The 22138-nt window shown below is 38.8% G+C and overlaps 1 protein-coding gene across 5 annotated transcripts in view; it reads left to right on the top strand.

The window, feature by feature from the left end:
• MAPKAP1 (MAPK associated protein 1) overlaps nt 1-22138 on the top strand; it is a 243342-nt gene that overhangs the window by 97147 nt on the left and 124057 nt on the right. For 4 of the 5 annotated variants that reach the window (XM_047699107.1, XM_047699106.1, XM_047699109.1 and 1 more), the window contains one exon: nt 12246-12418. In XM_047699107.1, coding sequence (XP_047555063.1) covers nt 12246-12418 — 173 coding nt within the window. Of the gene's footprint in view, nt 1-413; nt 421-12245; nt 12419-22138 lie in introns of those variants that run through there. The other variant, XM_047699110.1, reaches the window with a different exon arrangement.

Below are 22138 nucleotides of genomic sequence, written 5' to 3'. Positions count from 1 at the left end.
GGGTCCAAGACTATAGATTTCCATTTACCATAGATGCTGTCAAAAGAAAAATTATGAAAATCACTAGCCTAAGAAAAACAAATGGAAGTGGTATTTTCCAATCTGTGTTATACTCTTAAAAGGATTATAGTTATAGTCTGGCTCATTCCATGGTACTTAGTAACAAAGTTATTTTGTTTGAGGCTCTCAGATATATGAAGGGTGTCTGTAGAAGTGGAGTTAGATTAGTTTCAGTGTCCTGAGGGCTAGAACTAAGATCAGTGGGTAAAATCTGCAGTGTACCTCAGTGGATGGAAACATGTTTCAGCCATCAAAACTGTTTGTCTAGAGACTGAAACTAAGTGTCTGCCTCTGGAGGTGGCAGGGACTTCATCAGCAAAGGTATCAGGAGAAGTTGTCAGACAGCCATTTGATGGAAAGGTTCTAGAGGGGATGAGTCTTAAAATTCTTTGCCATTTTAAAAATCTGTGAGTGGCAATAAGGTTTTGTGAGGTTTTTTGTTTAAGTCTGTGAATGTAAAAGCAGGGGGGAAAGAAACCTAAACAGCCAGCATTTCTTGAGCATTCAGTATGGACTAGACACAGTCCTAAGTGCTTTTAATATGCATAGTGTATCATTGAATCCTTTGAACAGCTCCCTGAGGTGGTACTTTTATAATCTGTTCCCATGTGGAAATAGTGACTCAGAGAGGTTAGATAAAATTGTGTCCAAGGACACACAGTAAATGGCTTTGCTGGGAATTGAACCCAGTTCTTTCTGACTACACAACTTAATCCCTTTAACCACCACACTGCACTGCTTTACTAGCTCCTATTAATATAATAAGGATCCTGGAAATACCCACATCAGAACTTGACCTTGTTAAAAAAAGAGTGACAGTTGACGTTCTTAATAATAAAAGCTTAATGGAACCAACGTTGGTGATTCAGAGGAAATTAATGAGATTTTGTCAATTTTATTTTAAACTTAACTTGTCAGAAAATACAGTGTCCAGTGACAAACTGTAGAAATGTTTTTGACAAATTAACTTGACTACAGGTGCCAGATCAGGGAAATGTTAATTTAATAGCCTTTAAACGTTCCAGATTTATTGAGGGTTAAGATAGCACTACAAAGCCAAGCCCCTAGCTCTGAATGGATTTGTCATAGACTTTTATACAAAATCTATTCATAAATTCAGTGCTACCATTTTGAATATGAGAAAGTTCTTTCTGTGAGCCCATAAAGCCAGCATTTTGTTGATAGTAAAATGCTACCGTCTGGTGTTCGGGGTGTTCCCCCCCCCCCCCCCCGCCATGTAGACCTTCTTTATGTCTCATAGTTAAGCCTGGCTTAGATCATAGGCCAGATTTTGTTCAGAATCATTACTCTGAATAAACAAAGTCCCTTAATCATCATCAGAGTAATGATGATTTCAGACCTCTGTACCATGGTATGTGGATACCATAGTTTTAAAGACTAAGTTATATCTGCACACTAGGTATAGAGCCTACTTAAAAAATAATAATAATAATGTAAAGACTAGGACATAAATTGGTAGAATATAGCATCCTTTGTCCTGGCTGAGGAAATTTGGGAAGGAAGATACTGGTGAAATGGGACTACAGCCATTACTTTAAGAGAGTTTTAACTTTTGAAGGCTGCAAATAACCCTTTTATCAAGTTGCATCATTACATTGTCTACATACACTGATATATTTATTTCTGATTAAAATTGCATATAATGATCTACTCATGCAGTTGTGACTAATGGAATAATGTTAGCTACTTTTTGTCTCTTTAATTGCAGAAGCCAAGCTGTCTATCCTTTTTGTTTCTTTCTCTTGAGAGAGAAATTGAACACTTAGCAACAGTTTTGAGCTCTGATACTCAATTTATTATTGACAAACCTTGATGTTAAGTAGTGCTGCTAACTGAACTTTCTGTCCTTGAGACTTAATTCAGCTCACTCCCCCCCCTTTTTTTTAACAGATTTTATTTCTTTATTTATTGAGAGAGAGAGAGACAGAGAGAGAGCAGGAACAGCTGGGAGGGGCAGAAGAAGAGGAAGAATCCCAAGCAGATTCCACTGAGCACAGAGACCGACATTGGGGCTTAATCTCACAACCCTGAGATCATGACCTAAATCAAAATCTAGAGTCAGATGCTCAACTGACTGAGCCACCCAAGTGCCCCCAGCTAATTCACTTTATATGGATGTTTCTTAATTCAAGATTATTTGAACTGAATACTCTCTGTTCTTCTTGCTTTCCCTATTTTAGAAACTATCAGGTCCATAATTTTGAAATTAATTTTATGATAGGCAGCAAATTGTATGCTATTCCAATTAATGAGATCAGATGGGAAAAACCTGGGTATAGATGTAATATAACTCATCATCATATTCAAATTCTATATATTTCAGTTCTGTATCAATTCACGTTCTATATACTGAAATTATTTTAAAATTTTAAGCTTTTACATTTTATGAACTACATATCAATTGGATGATCTGTGGTTCATAACATTGCTGCTTCATGATTGCCATAAAAATGGTTTTCAAAAGACTGATCAGTATGTATCACAAGCCCCAAAACATTCATACACTTTGACTCAGCGATCTACTCTGAGGAATATGTGCCCAAACATTTAAGTAAGAGAATGTTTACAGGAATGTTATTTATAGTAGTGAAATATTAGAAACAATGTCTGTATTTAACAAGGAGGGAATAGGTTGATAGTACCTCTGTATGACACAGTGTGCAGGTATTTAAATCATGTGTTGAAAGAATACTAATCATTTATTCCATCAGTATAAAGAAGTAACTACTATATGTCGGGCCTGTTATTAGATTCTGAGTATATTTTAGAGAAGGAAAGGGGGTTCTTAAAGAACAGGATCTGGGAAGTAGAAGAGGTATAGCCAGTTAACCTGGGTCAGGAGAGAAGTGCTCTTTAGGTCTGGTGGGTCCATTACGAAAGATACAGTGAAGAGTCTTTCAGTAAGCTAATGCCATACCCCTACTACATGCTATGTCCTAGGAGAATGCAAAATGAGTGAGGCACAGTTTTTCCCTTTGCATAACTCACACTTGCATAAGAAGATGGAAAGGAGGTGGTGAGGGTAGGTGGAGAAAAAGTAAAACCATAAAGTTGTGCAAGTTAAACTTGTAGTGAGCAAAGCAGAGGGAATTTGGACTTCTACCTTCTTGGAAGAGGAGACATTTGAAGCTGACAGAAGAAGGAGTACATTTCTTGCTCAGTGGCTATGTGCCAGGCATTTTATATACATCTTATTTGCTTTTCCAAGTAAGGAAGTAGAGGTTCTGAGAGGTGTAGTTACTTGCCTAATGTTTAAAGTCTAGAGGCTAAGGAAGTGGCAGAGCTAGGATTTAAACCTGGATCTGGCTGACCCCAAGTCTCGTGCTCCTAACTACTGTTCCGTCTGCTCTAGCAGTGATACACTGGGACCAGAATGTGATGGGTATTAAATGCCCTGCGAAGAAATAGGCATGCTGACAATGGGGAGAAACATCATAGACTTCTTTCGGAGTTGGCGACCGGCCTGTTCAATGATTTGAGTTAAACCACATTGATCGCCGAAGGGAGATAACAGTTTGGAAGAGAGGAGAGGTTTTAGAGACAGGGAATTAGTTGGGAGACTGCCTCATGCAGTGGTCTCCCTGAGGCCTGATGAAGCTTGAACTAGGGCCGTGCTGCTGAGGATGGGAGGGAAAAGGATTTGAGAGACATTTCAGAGGGGTTGGAGACTGATGAGACAGAAAGAGGAGTTAAGTAAGTAGGGTCCCTAGCCTGAGTGACAGAGTGGAAGAAAAGCCCTAACTGAGCTGGGACATGGAGTAAGAGACAAGCTGGTGAAGAAAATCGGCCTTGGATGTGAGGAGCTTCAGGCTCCAGCCCACATTTGCAGAGCCATCAAGTCATGCAGAGGCCGTGGGACGTGAACCCTAGAGTCTGATTGGTCTGCATGAATTGCATTTGTGTCGAGGAATCATTTTGCTACAGGGAGTGCTTTTCTTTTTGTTCTGAAACCGGAATTGGGGGCATTCCTTGATTTAGAGGCTGCTCTGGAGAGTGTTGTTCAGCTCCAAAATTTGTCAGCTCGTTGTATGTTCTTACTTTTTATTATTTTTTTAAAATAAAAATTATTTAGCCTGCCATAGGAAGGTGTCTGAGTTATATTTTCAGCTTATTTTTTCCAATAGCCTGTCACAGCACCTGGCACATAGTGTGTTCTTAATAAATTTTGCCAGATGACTTAACATAGACTACATTTTCAAAACCGATCCTCTCTTTTACCTAAAACTCTTAGGTGCTGTATGGTGGTTCTTTCTATATCCTTTTTAGTTTATAACTGTAACATTTACTGTATTTCTGATTGAAAAGTAATACATGCTCATCATAGAAAATGCAGAAAAATATAAAGTAGAAAATTAAAATCACTCACAATCCTATGTCTCAGAGAGAACTCTGATTCATTTTTTGTGTATTGGTATGGTATATTTTTAAATACAGTAAGAATCTTTTCCTTAGGTTAATGGTTCTGTTGAATGCAAGGGTTTCTTTCTTTCTTTCTTTCTTCCTTCCTTTCTTTCTTTTTTTTTTTTTTTTTTTAAACCTAGGCCTTTGCCAACCCCTTTTAGTCTGGGTTACTTCTGAGCTGTCATGACAGCCTGTACCTTCCCTCTCTTGAAGCTTTTACCACATAGTACAGAGTAGACTCTTCGGCAGACTGTGACTTTGATGAGGGTCTATCTGCACTGCATCTCGCTTGATTTTGTCTTCAGAGTCCAACACGGTGTTTCAGTGGGTGTTCGTCGCATGCCTGAGTGACCGAGAAAGATGATGCTAACCCATTTTCCCCTATCTCCGTGTTGACCACTTCTTTGTGCTCTGTTTGTGCCTCCGTTTCTCCAGTTCCATATTGTCGAACGCATAAATTGCCACGCAGTGAAACTGTATGCTATGATCTTTGTTTATTGCTAGTTGCTTTTTAATAGTTAGATGTTAGGTCTTTGGAATATTGCTTGCCTTGATGTGTGATGAATACTTTTATTCCTTTGGTCACCTTTTTTTTTATAAGTTAATTACTTTCTATTATGTTGATGGATTGTTTTATGTTTTAGATGATTCCCTCTAAATATTGCAACACGGGGACTATTAGGTAGAGCTAACTGCCACCACCTTGAGTTTTTTCAGAGGAGGTTCCTTATTAAAAAATACATAATTTCAGTGTTTGTCCAAGGTACTTTTTCCCATCATCAGTGCCTCAAGATGGAATTAGAAGATTAAAAAGATAAAGTGCTTCGTTCATTTAATAAGTATCTACCATATTTATTCTCACAGTTTTCCCCACACTTGCTATTTCAATATAGAGGATAAAGGGATTCATAGGCACGCCGTGTAACCATCTGCCCTGCAGTCAGCTGACAGTGGCAGAATTCTCTAGAGTCTTGGTCTCCTAACACTTCTCCTTGGGCAATTCCTCCGAATTCACTCCGTTTGTAGGAGACTGCTTTAGGCAGTGCTTTGGATGTGTTTATGAGAAGGTCAGTGTGGGAAGGAGGGATTCAGGTCTTGGAGAGTAGAGACTGATTACATTTAGAAGAACTTTATATATGTTTATAAAAAAATAAAAAAAATAATGAGACAGTTAAAAAGAAGAACTTTAGAGAAAGAAGTCATTGGTGTTTGAAGTAGGGGCTTTGGAGTCAGGCATGAGTTTGAGCTCTGCTCTTCCACTTTGCTTGTGGGAGCTTGAGCAGATGACTACAGCCTTATAAGCTTTAGTTTTCTCATCTATAATATTAGGGTCGTGATAGAATTCTGCCTGTTATAGTGATTTTGAGTATTAAATGAGGTAATTTACGCAAACATTTACCAGAGCTTATTTAACAGTTAGCTCTAAATAAATGCTAGCTCTTATTGTAATAATAAATATTATTATTAGGGCTCCTTGCAACATCCATCTTTGTCCTCCTGTGACTGTGTAATTGGCCTGAATAATAGAAGTGGGTCTGATTTTAAAACCTAGGCTCTTTCTGGCGCACTGCTGTGCATTTCTAACACACTTTACAGTTTGTGTGAAACACATTCACATTTCTCATTGTGATTCCTCTAGCCCCTCAGCCCCAGTTCTACCGAAGGAAAAGGAGGAATAAACCATATTGGGCTGGGTCTGAAAGGGGGTTGAGAAGAGTGGTAAGAGGGCAATATACCCACTTCAGAAAGCTTATTTTAATTTTAACCCTTGGGTTGCCTGACAAGGTCAAAACACTTGCTATTTAGAGACAACTTAGCTAGCTATTGGAATTACTGTTTCCCAGCTGAAAAGCATGCATGGTACCTTTGTGCATGCAGGCGTGAGAGAGAGAGAAAGAGCATTGTTGTAAGAGAATTACTTTTTTTTTTTAAGATTTTATTTATTTATTTGACAGAGAAATCACAAGTAGGCAGAGAGGTGGGCAGGGGTGGGGGAAGCAGGCTCCCCACTGAGCAGAGAACCTGACATGGGGCTTGATCCCAGGACCCTGAGATCATGACCCGAACCAAAGGCAGAGGCTCAACCCACTGAGCCACCCAGGTGCCCCGAGAATTACTTTTTTTTATTATTTGTTTGATGGCAGGCAAGACTAAAAAAAGGTCAGTAAATCTAATATTAGATTCTAGGTCATATGAGAAGTGGAATTTCTCTAAAAGTTTTAAAAACTGATTTTATGTATTTCCTTACCCTAGTTCTGATCTTTTTTTTTTTTTTTTTCATCCTAGAGTTAGAATGTTAAAGATGGAGCCACTTGATTTCTCAAGTACCTCCATCTCTATCCACTACCAGGAAACAGACTCATAGAGGAAGATGGATGGATGGGGGAAACTAACATTTATTGAGTTATTGCCATGTTGTCCTGGTAGGCATTTTGAGTCATCCGTGCATTCATTCCATAGTTCAACAGATTTTTTTGGAGAGCCGTCTGTGCACCAGGCACAGTGCTAGCCATTGTGTATAGACAAGTCAACAAAGCAGACATTATGGCTGCTCTCATAGGAGGTCAAAGGCCAGTGAGGAAGGCATACACTGAAGGTGTACATAAATACATAATATCCAATTTTGAGTGCTGTGAAGGAAATGAACAGGTTATGGGTAAGAAAGTAACTATGGAAGGGGCTTTCTGCAGGATTATCAGTGAAGGCTTCTCTGAGGAGTTGTCATATGAGCTGATCCTTTAATAATAACAATATTAATAACTAATAATAATCCTCACAAGAGTTCTCTGATAGGTAGGTCCTGTCATTATCATTTTACATATGAGACAATGCAGGAACAGAGAGATTAAGTAACCTGCCCAGACTCGTACTTTAGAGAATGCAAACGTCATGAGAAAGAGCCTTCTAGATGTAGTGAATAACATTTGCTGTGTTCTAGAAAATGGGAGAAACAGGTACACACACACACACACACACACACACACACACACTGGGGCACTTCTAGAAGGCTGGTGTAGCTGAGCTATGACAAGCAGGCTAGGGAGCAGCAATAAATGATGTTGGAGAGTTAGGCAGAGGTCAGATCATGCAGTGCTTTGTTGGACACTGCAGGAAATTTGGATTTTATTCAGAGTATCATGGGAGCACTCATTGAAGGAATTTAAGCAGAGGTGTAATATCCAATTTGAGTGAAAAAAAAAATCCAGCTTGTGTTTCAAGAACAAATTGAAGTAGGTAAGAGTATAGGAGGTCAAGAATTTATTAGAACAATCCAGGTGAAACTTCATGGTATTTTGGTGGCAGTGGAGATGCAGAGAAGTGGGATGGTTTTGAAATACAGATTTTTCAATTTTTAAAATTGAGTTAAAATTCCCATTACATAGAATTTACTGTTTTAATGACCTTAAAGTGTATAATTTCATGGTTTTCAGTATATTCCCAATGTTCTACAGCTATCACCACTATCTAACTCCAGAACAATTCTATCACCCCAAAAAGAAACTTCATACTTCTCAATACCCTATACCTTACCCCTCCCAACATCCTGACAACCATTAATCTTTTTGTTTCTATAGCTTTGCCTAATATCTGGACATTTCATATAACTGGGTTAATTTTTATGAAATGGCTTCCTTCTCTTAGCATGATGTTTTCAAGCCTCATCCATGTTATAGAATGTCAGTACATTGTCCCTTTTTATGGCTAAGTAATATTCCATTGGTTTCATTTTTGCCTATCTCTCCATCAGTTGATGGATGTCTGGATTGTTTCCATTCTTTGGTCATCATGCATAATGCTGCTGCGTACACTTATGTACACATTTTCAGTTCCCTTGAGTACACCTAGAATGGAATTGCTGAGTCTTATGGTAACTATATGTTTAAGTTTTGAGAAACTGACAAATTATTTTTCCATAATGGCTGCAGCATTTTACATCTTCACCAACAATGTATGAGGGTTCTAACATCTCCATATCCATGCTAATCCTTCTTATTTCTTCTGTTAAAAAAAATATATATAACCATCCTAGTGAGCGTGAAGTGGTATCTCATTGTGATTTGGATTTGGCATTTCCTTAATGAATGATGATGTTGAACATTATTTCATGTGTTTATTGACCATTTGTATATTTTCTTTGGAGAAATATCTATTCAAGTTCTTTGCCCTTTTAAAGATTGGAGGGGCCGCCTGGGTGCTTAGTGGGTTTAAGTGCCCAATTCTTCATTTTGGCTCAAGTCATGATGCCAGGATGTGAGATTTAGCCCCTCCTCAGGCTCCACACTCAGCCGGGGAGTCTGCATGGGATTCTCCTTCTTCCTCTCCCATTGCCCCTCCCCCTGCTCTTTCTGTCTTTCTCGCTCAGATAAATAAATTAAGTCCTTAAAGATTGGATTGTTTGTCTTTTTATTGTTGAGTCATAAGAACTGTTTATATATTCTGGGTACTAAATTTTTGTCAGCTATATGATTGGCAAATATTTTTTCCTATTCTGTGGATAGTCTTTTTGCTTTCTTGATAGTGCTTTTGAGACACTAGTTTTCAATTTTTATAAAGTCCAGTTTATTTGTTGCTTCTTTTGGTGTCATGTTAAAGAAATCATTGCCTAATCAAAGGTCGTGAAAAAGTTACACCTATATTTCCTTCTAAAAGTTTAACAGTTTTAACCTTAAACTTAGCTCTTCGATCCATGTTTTTAAAAAAGATTTTATTCATTTATTGGTCAGAGAGAGAGAGCACAAGCAGGGCAAGTGGCAAGCAGAGGGAGAAGAATGCTCCCTACTGAGCAAAGAGCCCCATGTGGGATCCCAGAATCCTGGGATCATGATCTGAGCCAAAGGCAGGAACTTAACTGGCTGAGCCACCTAGGCATCTCAATGCATTTTGAATTAATATTTGTATATGATGTGAGGTAGGGGGTCTAAATTCATTCTTTTGTGTGTGGCTATCCAGTTGTCCCATTTGCTGAAAAGACTATTTTTTTCTCTATGGAAATACATTTTTGCAGTAAACACTAGAACTTACTAAGAGAGTAGGTAGAAAACAGGAAGAAGAGGGGTGCCTGGGTGGCTCAGTGGGTTAATCTGCTGCCTTCGGCTCAGGTCATGATCTCAGGGTCCTGGGATCGAGTCCCGCATCGGGCTCTCTGCTCAGCAGGGAGCCTCCTTCCCCCTCTCTCTCTCTGCCTGCCTCTCTGCCTACTTGTGATCTCTCTCTGTCAAATAAATAAATAAAAATCTTAAAAAAAAAAACAGGAAGAAGAAAGAAGAATTTATTACTGATTTAAGCAGCTGGATTAGTGGTAGTAGCATTTCCTGAAATGAGGGAGAGTGTTGTTATTTGAGGTGGAATGGAGTGAGGAATAATGAAAAGTTCAGATTTGAACTTGAGTTTCAAAGTTTGTGATACTTTTCTACGTATTGTATAGACGGTTTGATGTATGAATTTGGAATTCCAGGGAGAAGTTTGAGATGAAGATAAGATTTGGGTGTCAACAGAATGTAGATTGTACTATAGCTTTGGGGTTGTAAAATACCTAGGGAAGACATATACAGAGAGACAAAAGAGAGCCCAGTCTAGAGGCCAAGGAGTGCTAAGAAACAGAGACTACAGAGGTGAAGAAATCTGCAAAGGAGACTGAGAGTGAGAGACCAGAGAGCACTGAAAAAACCAAGAGTGTGTATCATGGAAGCCAAAAGAGTAAGAGGTTGATAATGTAGGAGAAGGGTAAAGTAAGTAAAGGATTAAAGTCCTTGTGAAAGTAAGAGCCAAGGGGGCACAGAATACTTTAATGCGATGAGTGACACTCTGGTGTAGGAGGTGTATGTGGTTAAATTCAGGTTAAGTTTGTGAATTTAATTATGGGAGGAAAAGAGAATTCCTTTCTGAAAGGTCTTCTTTTCTTAATGAAGAATAAGAATATTTCTCATCTGTTGGCAGTATATGAGCAAAGGATAGGAGCTGAGGTCATGGCGGGCTCATGAGGAGTTTGAGGAGAGAAGCAAAGGTATGCAGGGGTGGTCTTGCATGCATGGGGGGCAGATTGGATCAGGAGCTATAATAGGCATGCTATCCAATGTTGAGTGTTTGAGGTTTATCATCATGAATTTAAAGTCAAAACAATCTGTGCAGTTAGAGGATTTTTCTCCGGCAGTATTTGGTTGGGGAGTACAGAGGTTTGGGTTTATCCAAGGTTGGCATTCTGCCAGTTGAGTCCCATGGAGGAAAAGAGTATTAAAACTGTATTTACAAAGGAATGATTACAATGGTTGATCATGTAATCTCGAGGGCGTTATTGGGAAATAATGGTGACATCATTCATAGTGGTGGATCAGTAAATTGTGTGTTTTGGGGAATTTGGGGAAGTACTTGAAGAAGTAAGATGAAAGTATATTAAAGTATAGTTACTGAATAGATGTTCTAATTGTGTACCCACTATAAGTGATTGAAGGGAGAAGAGATAAAAACACATGGGATGATATGGTCTAGGGATTGAGACACTTGGGTATTACATGGATTTTCCTTTAGATGGGATTGCCAAGAATGATGATAGTTGTTGGGGTGGAAAGAAGACTCCTCATTGAGAGAGAAGCATACCTGGAAGGTTGGTGGGTAACAGAAACAAAAAAAAATAGGAGGAAAGGATAGTATAGTTGGAGGGATTTTTGCAAGAAAGGAGAAATAATAGTTTAGAAATAGTGGGGACAAGAATACCTATTCAACATCCTGGCCTTGAGGACTTGGGTTTAAAAAAGAAAAATACAGTACAGTCTTCTGGACAGCAGAGGAAGCAGTATCCTCAGTGACCAGCAAGTTTCAATTAAGACAAAGCGGTAGAAGGAATGTTTAAAAATATATATATTTAAATAAAAGAAATGATTTAGGATGCCTGGGTGGCTCAGTTGGTGACTGCCTTCAGCTCAGGTCATGATCTTGGAGTCCCAGGATCGAGTCCTACATCGGGCTCCCAGGTCCATGGGAAGTCCACTTCTCCCTCTGACCTTCTAAGCTCTCATGCTCTCTTTCACTCTCTGTGTCTCAAATAAATAAATAAAATCTTAAAAAAAAAAGTGATTTATGGAAGTTTGCTGATTAGTGCAGGAGTTTCAGAGGGTGGTGGAAGTTTCAGGAGGGAGAATAAGTGTGTGGGAGGAATTGAGTATAGGGCAGTTTGGGTATTGTTGTTAGGACAATAATGTAAGACCAAGGATCCTTGAACTTTAATGCAGATGACTGAAATAAATAGGTGTGCTGCATAAGGGTATTAGCACCCGTAGGCTCTGAGAAGGCAAGCCCTTGGTTCCAGTGCTGCAGGCCTAAATGCTTCCTCACACATGGAGTATGGCAGCCTCCCATGCAGCTAATTCCAAAGTCTCAAGGAGTGGTGTAATTTTCAGGGAGAGCAGCTGATGTCAGGGTCTCATGGTGACTTGTCCAAGGCCGCACCATATAAGTAGCAAAGCGCACATTTCCTGACACCAAACATCAGGTCTGCTCACGACTCTTAATTTGTTTATTTCGGTTGTAGTGCTCATTTACCTTACTGCAGGCAGAGCTGGATCTATTAGACCATTAGAAAATGAAAATTAAAGGGGAAAAAAAACCCTTAAAACAAGACAGTGTTTCCACTTTGGGGCCATTTCAGGCTCTGAAGGAGGTCTGTGCCAAAAGGATGAGAAATGGCTGATGGGTGGTCATTGTGGCCCAGTGGCATCTGCATGACCATGACTCTGTGCTTTACTCTCCTGCATGTGTTCCTTCCACAGGGTCATGTAGGCACAACAGCAACCAAGAAGATTGACGTCTACCTCCCCCTGCACTCGAGCCAGGATAGACTGCTGCCAATGACCGTGGTGACGATGGCCAGCGCCAGGGTGCAGGACCTGATCGGGCTCATCTGCTGGCAGTACACAAGTGAAGGACGGGAGCCGAAGCTCAAGTAATCCTTCCTCTTTTTGGCTGCTCTAGTTTCTGGCTGTCTTCTGGCCACCCCTGCTGCATTCTGGGCCCAGTCAGTCTTTCTAGGCATTGGCCTGGGAACCAGACGTCCATGCGGATCCAGGTCAGGTCGCTCACCAGATCTTGGGTCTGTGTATCTCAGGCTTATCTCAGAGAATCTGCTTATGAAGTAGACTGATGAGTTTGTAAATCTAGACATGAAGAAATTCATTTTAGCAGTTTTCAAACCCTTTTAATGATGCTTGCTGGTTGAAGTTGCATGGGAGGCCATAGGAAGGAACTAATATTTGTTGAACACCTACCATGAGTTGAACACTAATGCTGATCTCTATGTACCAAATTTCTTGTTTAATTCTCCTGGCTCTCTGTGAGGTAAGCATCATGATCCTTATTCTGCAGAGGAGGAAATTCAGAATCAGAGAATTGATATTTGCTAAAGGTCACACCAGTGGGAGATGGCAGAATCAAGATTTGACTTCTGGTCTGTTTGATGCTGAGATTTTTGGTATTATTTTCTTTTGGTGTTAATTACAGTCTTCTTTGTCAGTGGTATGGTTTTTTCCTCAGTTTCTAAGCTCTGTTTATGATTACATTATTTTATTGAAAGTGTAGCACTTGTATAGACTCCTGCCTATATATCATAACCCAAACATCAAAGTGCTTTGCCATGTTGGTTCTCTACTTAAATGTCTCATCAGATAGCCAGGCTCTTCTAGTTTCCTGTGCTCTCTTCTTGAGCAGTAAGGTTTGGGTCAAAATATAGTGGGTGCCTTCATTTTGGAATGGATTCTTATGGAGGCTTTCTCTTCTCTTAGAACAGTCCAGTCTGTGGTCAGTTGTTTTGTTATTTCTTTCTTCTTGAGGTGCATTTAATTTGTACTTAAATTATTCTTTGGGGGCACCAGGGTGGCTCAGTCAGTTGAGCATCCAACTCTGGATTTCAGCTCAGGTCATGATCTCAGGGTCGTGAGATTGAGCCCCACATCAGGCTGTGGGTTCAGGGTGGAGTCTGCTTGGGATTCTATCTCTCCCTCACCCTCTGGCCCTCCCCCTGCTCATGCACATGCTTTCTCTCTCTCTATTTCTAAAATAAATAACATCTTTTAAAAAATAAATTATTCTTTCAAGTTCTTATGACATTACCCTCCACTTTGCCTGAATAAATTGTGAATGTAAAGATAATCTTTACTGCTTCTGTGGCAATAGAAACCTTTCAGCCAAGCCTTTCAACCACGTAGGCTCAGAAAAGGGTTGATTCAACAGCTCGGCCCAAGGCTGACCTATAGTGTTATCCTTTTTTTCAACATGAAGTACAAGCAAGAAAACAGGAAAAGGACCCAAAGTGCTAGGGAATTTGTGCATGTCTGAGTTAACTAAGATACCGCTTAGTGCAAGCACTGAGACCAAGAGACACACAGGGCTGCCCAGAGTTACACAGCTAGTAGTGAACAGAGTCAAGAGTCTAACTGTGACATAATGTTATGGATGAGGAAACTAAAGCTCAGAGAGACTAAGTAACCTTCCTAAATCACACAGTAAGTGCTAGAACTGGCATTAAAACCTGGGGATCTCTGGCTTCAGAGCCCTAGCTTCTCTATTACATTATACTCCCTACTCTAGTATTATGGGTGATATTAAAATATTCAATGAATCCATACTTACTGGAGGCACAGTGCTAGATCTTGGCATACAGAAATGAAAAATACACTTCATGCCACCAGGGAGCCTACTGTTTAAGGTAAATAGGTAATAGTAGTATTTTCCAATAGCATGTGAAATCGGGTTCTGTGAGAACATCTGACCCCATAGTCGGGGGTGAGAGTGGAGTCATGAAGAGCAGCTTTGATGAAGCGACACCTAAGCTGAAACTTGAAGGAGTCGGGAAAAGTGACGCGGAGAGGTTGAGAGGAGGGTGTTCTAAAACAGAGGGCACAGCATGGACTTTGTTATGATGGTCCTTTCAATTCAGGCTTTGAACTCTGTATTCCATTCCAAATATATAGCAGTGATAAATGACGTATGTTATTGACACACCTGGACTTTAGTAACAAGATAAACATGCTGGTAGACTAAAAACAGAACCAGGTATGGAAATAGGCAGTGTGTGCAGGGAGTCGGTTCTTTCAGGATGGCACTTTCCAGAACATGTTGTGAATAAGTTTACTGGGGTGTGAAATATTGACTATTATCAGGATTTGGGTAGCTAGGCAGGGCCTGGGGTACTCAGAGCCCCCAGCTGTCATTTCTGGGTGAGGAAAAGTCTCATCCATCTACCCACGTGTGGTACACATACTATTATTTTCAAAGCATGCCATCATGTCAAAAGAGTGGGTAACACTGCTTGAGGGTATGGAGACCAAAGGAACTTCATGCCTGGATCAAGACGAGTGGAAGTCTCACTGCTGGAAACTAGAAACTGGGATGGGACTGTCCTCCTTATGAAAAGAAACTGAGCAAATCTGCCTGGGTCTGTGGCTTGTTCAAAGTTGTGTTTCTGGGGCGGAGGGGGAATAGAGATAGCAGTGCAGCTGGGACCTGGCCGCGACATGACCGGCTTTACGATAGCCCTAGTGTTTCCAAGGGATGGGAACTCTGAGCTGCCAGGATAAGACCTGGTTTTAGAGTGAAGGTCTCTGCTTCTCATGGGGATGGAGGATGGTGCAAAGCTGTTTAAGAACAGGGAGGTGTGGGAAGGAAGGGAGGGAGAGAGAGAAAGAGAGAAACTGTTCCTATTCAAGAAGAACTAGCAAATTAAGACTCCCAAACAAATGAATATAATGAGTATTAAGAAAGACAATAATCAGGAGATGAATTCACTCCCAAGAAAATACAGTAAGCATTCTGAAAATCAACTTCAAATAAATATGTTTAAAATCATCAAAGAGATGAAGGAATAATGTCCATGGTAAATGTCTAAGAAATCGTGAAAGAAAACCAAGCAGATGAGAATTAAGGGGTGGATTTAGAAGAGAACTAGTTAAAAGTACTGGAAATATAAAAGGTATTTGTTAAAGTAACAAAAAATCATATGGGGTAAACTCTAGACTGGGCACAATTAAAGAGGGACTGAGTTGAATGATAGTACCAGTGATTTCAATTACTAACCTGGGGTGTAACACAGATAAAGAGATACAGAGAATGAAAGATGAGTGAGTTAAGAGACATGGAGGAAAGATGGAGAGCCTCCCACTAGTGAGGCAGAGAATGGAGGGAATCATGGAGAAACAGCATTTGAAGAGATAATGATGCCAGAGTATTTCCCAGATTGCAGGAAGATATGAATGAGTCTTCATATTAAAAGCACATATAAACGAAATGGAAGAAGGTTAGCCTTTTCAGCGAATGCTACTGGAACAGCAAGACATCCATAAACCAAAAAAGTCAACCTAAACCTCATCTATCTTGTATAAAATTGGTTCAAAAATGAATTGAGATTGAAATGTAAAACTTTAAACTTTTCAGGAGAAAACAGAGTAGAAAATCTTTGGGACCAAGAGCTAGATGAAGAGGTCTTACACATGACACTGAAAGCAGGATCCATAATAGAAAACAAAATGATCAGTTGGACTTCATCAAAATTAAGAACTTTTCTTTTACAAAAGATCTTTATTTCCCTTCCATTCCAGAAGCTGTCAGGCAGCCATTCTGCCTCTCCTTTCCCATGGGCCGCAGTCTTCATTCAGCTTCCCCTGGCCAAGGGAGATGGAGGGTGGGGGTAAAGGTGGGGAAATGAACCTGTTGCAGAGAGTCAAAACAGTAGAATTTAAAGCAAAAACACATCAATAGACATATTTTGGTAAGCTGTATAATGAAAAAAGAGACACAGCCCACCAAGATTATAATATACCCATAGTCCCAAAAAATTTTAAGGGAATTGAAAGGCAGCATTGAGTGATTGACAGTCCTAATGGGAAATTCTGATGCATTCCTATTGAAACCTGATAAAGCAGACGAAAAAGTAGGTCTAAGGACAAGGAAGATTCAAATCGTTTAATTAGCAATTCTGAACCCCCAAAATGGAGATTGTCTCTTATAGTAGTTTGTAAGCCTCTGAAATTGAGTACATCTTATTAAGATTTATATTCCTGAGATTTCACATTTTTTAGTAGTTGCTTTATAAGTATATTTCGAATTACAAAATTACATTGAATCTGAATAAACCATTGGTTCTTTGAAATTTTTTATAATTCTTATGCGATGGTGGATTTCTCAGTTTTGTGTGTTATTAAGACAATCTATAAAATAAATACCTGGGATCTCTTCCTGTCGGGCAGTACAGTGCAAGGTATTTTCTTCTAGCTTGTTTGTACTTAAGTGTTGGAATAGATCCTTATTTGATCTTTTCTACTGAGTTAGCTGTGTGAAGAGCTCTTCATTCACAGGAGGCCAAATTGCTAGATGCATGGTTTCAGTCTGGTTGTTAAGCAAACCATTTATTTAGGAATATTATTCTCCTGTCTCTGGGCCTTGAAAACTGTCAATGGTAGTAGGCTTTGGCCCCAGGGAAGGAATGGAGAATTTGGCTAGAATTTTTGGCTTCCTTTGCTCTTATACCTGTGACTCTTGAGCAAGATGGAATGTGATACTTAAGCTAATTCCCTGCTTCTTTTGATACAGTGATTTTAGGGAAAACATTTGCAAAGAAGTGAACCGAAATCATTTCAGTCTCTAGGTGGTTGAATTTTTAAATTTAGACTTTGTTATTTGGATTCATGTTTATTGAATTTTCATCAGAAAATGTGGCCTATAAAATTTCTGCTTAGACATTCACTTATATTTGGGGGGCTTACTACACAATAAATTTTTTATAAATATTTTGTGGATTCTGGAGATATATTCTCTATGTTAGAGAATTAAGTGTATTCTTATTAAAGCAGTATCTTTAATTACTGTTATCTTCTTATATTTTTGACTATTTGGTCTATGGATGATTAAGAGAAGTGGATTAATGTTTCCATTTTCTTGTTTGTTTCTGTCAATTTCTCCTGAGATTTCAGCAGTTTCCACTTTACATATTTCAACACCCAACAGTATTCATGCATTTCGTATCTTATTGTGAGTTCTACGTTTTTCAATATAAAACAGTCCTATTTGTTTTATGTATTGTGTCCTGCCTCTTTCTTTGCTTCCATAATATGAGCTTTTTTGCCCCATTCTTTGCATTTGTCTGATCTTTGTGTTCAGCCTATTATCTTTGCCTTTTTGTTTTAAATATGTTAAATAATTTTGTGAAGTTTTTCTTTTTTTGACCCTGTCTAAATCGCTCTTTTCTTTTTTTTTTTTTTTAAGATTTTATGTTTAAGTAATTTCTGCACCCAGTGTGGGTCTTGAACTCACAACTCCAAGGTCAGGAATCTCATGCTTCACTGACTCAGCCAGCCAGACGTCCCTAAATCACTTTTTATAGGGAAGTTTATCTTACTAACATTTATCCTCACCATGATGTGTTAGTTTCATGTTAGTCAATTTGTTTAAGTTTTGTGTTTTATGTTTTTTTGTTGTGGCCTTTCTCTGTTTTGATTTAGTTAAAATTCTGAAGTCAGTTACCTATAAGATTTTTAAAACATTTTTTAATAAGCTTTATTTTTACAGTAGTTTTAGGTTTACAGAAAAACCACACAGAAAGTTCAGAGTTGCCACATATCTCCTTCCTGACACTTGTTTTCCCCTGTTATTAACACCTTGCATTAGTGTGTTACATTTGTTATAATTGATAAACCAATACTGATACATTATTACTAACTAAAATCAATAGTTTACATTAGGGTATACTCTTTGTATTGTACAGTTCTTTTTTTCCTTAATTTTATTTATTCTTTTAGTAATCTCTACACCCAGTGTGGGGGTCAAACCCAGGACCCTGAGATCAAGAGTCACATGCTCTTCCGACTAAGCCAGCTAGGCGCCCCTATATCGTGTAGTTCTAATGATTGCATCATAGAGAATTGTTCCACCACCCTAGAAATGCGCTGTGCTCCACTCTTTAGTCTCTCCCTCCTCACCTTTAGCAACCACTTATCTTTTTACTGTCTCAGTAGTTTTGCATTTTCTAGAATGTCAGCTAGTTGAAATCATACTATATGTAGCGTTTTCAGACTGTCATCTTTCATTTAGCAATATGTATTTAAGGTTCCTTCATGTCTTCTCATGGTTTGATAGTTCATTTCTTTATTTTGCTGAATAATATTCCATGGTATGAATGTACCACAGTTGTTTTTCCATTCACCTATTGAAGAACATCTTGGTTGCTTCCAGTTTTTGGCAATTACTAGTAAATCTGCTATAAACATTTATGGCAGGTTTTCATGTAGACATAAGTTTTGAATTCATTTCACAAGTAACTAGGAGTGCAGTTGCTGGATTGTGTGATAAGCCTTTGTTTAACTTTCTAAGAAACTGCCAAAATGTCTTCCAAGATAGTTACACCATTTGGTATTTCCATCATCAATTTATGAGTGTTCCTTTTGCTGTAAATCCTTTCCAGCATTTGGTTTTGTAAATGTTTTGGATTTTAGCTATTTTAATAGGTGTGCAGTGGTATCTCATCTTTGTTTGAATTTGCAATTTCCTTTTTGAGCATCTTTTCACATGCTTATTTGACACCTATCTGTGTTCTTTGGTGAGCTGTCCAGATCTTTGGCCAATTTTTTAATCGGGTTGTTTTCTTATTGATTTTTCAGAGTTCTTTATATACCTATCAGTTATGTGTTTTGTAAAGATTTTCTCCCAACCTGTGGCTTATATTTTCATTTTCTTAACAGCATCAGCTCCAACTTACCACTTTTTTCTTTCATAGATTGTATTTTGGCGTTGTACCTAAAAAATCATCACCAGACCCAATGTTACCTAAATATTATTTTATGTTATTTTCTAGAAGTTTTATATGTTTTTTTGTGCCTCACAGTTAGCTCGGTGATTCATTTTGAGTTAATTTTTGTTAAAGGTGTAAGGTCTATGTCTAGATTTTTATTTTAACACACGAATACCCACTTGAAAAGATTATCCTTTCTCCATTCCTTTTGCTGCTTTGCTCCCAAAGCCTTCGCTCCTTTGTTAAATATCAGTTGACTGTATTTGTGTGGATCTATTTTTGACATATAAAAATTTTTAAACATTCCTTTTTAATGTATATTTCATCATATTCAAGAGTGAAACAGTATCTTTTGAGTAACACCCATTCACGAAAGAGAGAAAAATAAAATTCAGCGAGGTTTTATCCCATCAAGAACTTGAGGTGGGAGGTATATACACCTGCTCTTTACAGGCAGCCACATTTACTCTGCTTCATAGATAACTTAAGAGATTTTTCAAGGTTAATTTTGACTAGTCCCAGTTTTTGTGCAGACTTTAGTCCTGTATTATGACTCTGTTGTACACTAGAATAGCTATTCTTTGCCTTCTTCTTTTCAGTAGTCCCTTAAGTATTCAACATATTTCACTGGTCTCTTACTTACTATTGTTCTTTATGAGGCTGCTGATGGGTGAGCTACTAAAAGCCGGAAGAGTTTTGCTGTAGTCTAGAAGGCTGGAGTAGTATACTTTTGAGATTCTTGCATTACTCAGTGAGTGGCAGTTTCCGGCAATAGAGTAGTGCTGTCCGAAAGAAAGATAATGCAGTCATCTTACAACTGTTAGAATGGCTGTCATCAAAAAGACAAGATATAACAAGTGTTGGCGAGGATATGGAGAAAAGAGAATCCTTGCGCACTGTTGGTAGGAATGCAAATAGGTGCAGACACAATGGAAAACAATATGGAGGTTCCTTAAAAAATTATAAATAAGGGTCTCCTGGGTGACTCAGTGGGCTAAAGCCTCTGCCTTCGGCTCAGGTCATGATCCCAGGGTCCTGGGATTGAGCCCTGCATCGGGCTCTCTGCTCAGCGGGGAGCCTGCTTCCCTTCCTCTCTCTCTGCCTGCCTCTGCCTACTTGTGATCTCTGTCTGTCAAATAAATAAATAAATCATCTTTAAAAAATTAAAAATAGAACTACCGGATGATCTAGCAATCCCACTTCTGGATGTGTATCTGAAAGAAATGAAAACAAGATCTTGAAGAGATAATCTGCACACCTGTGTTCATTGCAGCATTTTTTTTCCACAGTGATATGTTTCACAGTTTTCATGATATGGAAACAACCTGAATGTCTGTCTATAGATGAAAAGATAAGGAAGATGTGGTATAGATACACATAGTAGAATGTTATTCAGCTGTGAGAAAGAGATCCTGCCATTGCGACAACATGGATTGACCTTGAGAGCAATATGCTAAATGAGATAAGTCCGAGGAAGACAAATACTGCATAATATCACTACATACGTGCAGTCTAAAACCAAATTCATAGAAACAGAGATTAGAATCATGGTTACCATGGACTGGGGAATGGGAGAAATGGGGAGATACTGGTCATAGTACAAACTCCCATTTAGAAAATGAATACGTTTTGGGGGTGCCTGGATGGCTCAGTCGTTAAGTGCCTGACTGTGGATTTCAGCTCGGGTCATGATCACGGGGTCATGAGATCATGCCCCATGTCAGTCTCTATACTCAGCATGGAGCCTGCTTATGATTCTCTCCCTGTCCGCCCCCCAGAAAGAAAGAAAATGAGTAAGTTTTGGAGATCTAATGTGCGGCATTGCAATTTCAGTTAACAATACAATTTTATATACTTGAAAGTTGCTGAGGGAGTAGATATTTAATATTCTTACCCCCAAAAAGAAATGGTAATATGTGGTGTGATGGAGGTGTTAGCTAATGTACTTGGTGGTAATAGCTTTGTAATGTGTAAGTGTATCAAATACACATGTTATAAAATGATTACCAGGAATAAACTTACAAGTTCTTAGAATATAGCATAGTGGTTAAGAGTATGGGATCCAAAGCCAGAGTCTGGGTTTAAATTCTGGCATTAACACTTTGGTGTGATCTTGGCTGAATTACTTCAATACCTTATACTCTAGTTAGCTCCTGTGTAAAATGAGAATAACAGGGTAGTTATGAAAATAAAATGAGAAAATACATGACACGTACTTAGTAAGTGTTTATTTCTGTTGCCATTAAATACTGTAACTACAGCCAGCTACTACTACGACCATTACTGGTAGTAGTTCAACAACAGAAGTATAATTTAGCTCTTTCTTAATGATTCAAAGAATTATACTGTGCTATGATACACTGGTGCCCTTGTGGGCTTATGTAAGTATATAAGAATATTTGATTTTACATTATGTTTTCTGACAGCTTTGCAATTTGAATTCTTTATACTTCCCCACTTTTGCTGTCTACATGACCACCTCTTTCTGCGCTCCTATTTCTGGGTTGCTGCTTCTAATTTATTTCCCTTAGAGTCATCATTGAGAACCACTTACCTAGATAATATGGCCCAAGAGGCCCTTCCCATTCTGATCCTCAACTATGCTCCCATGCATCCATTCTTTAACACATCACATCCTTTAACTGGCAGCTTTTTGATACCACTGATACCATGTCTGCTTTTTGCTGTTTCCTTAGTCAGAAATGCCTTTCTCACTCTTCTCTTGATATCCAGCTTAATCTTGAAGACTTCAATTCTTTGTTATTCCTTCATTCAGCAAAAATTTATGGAGTCCGAGGCTCTAGGTATCAAGGATAAAATGGGGAACAAGAGAAATGTGATCGCTGCACTCAAAAAATTTACAGTTTGATGGGGAAGAAATTATCAAGT

This window comes from Lutra lutra, chromosome 13 (assembly GCF_902655055.1).
Source record: "Lutra lutra chromosome 13, mLutLut1.2, whole genome shotgun sequence".
Classification (NCBI taxonomy): domain Eukaryota; kingdom Metazoa; phylum Chordata; class Mammalia; order Carnivora; family Mustelidae; genus Lutra; species Lutra lutra.
The sequence above is the reverse complement of the archived record's forward strand: the minus strand, read 5'-3'. Positions and strand labels throughout refer to the sequence as shown.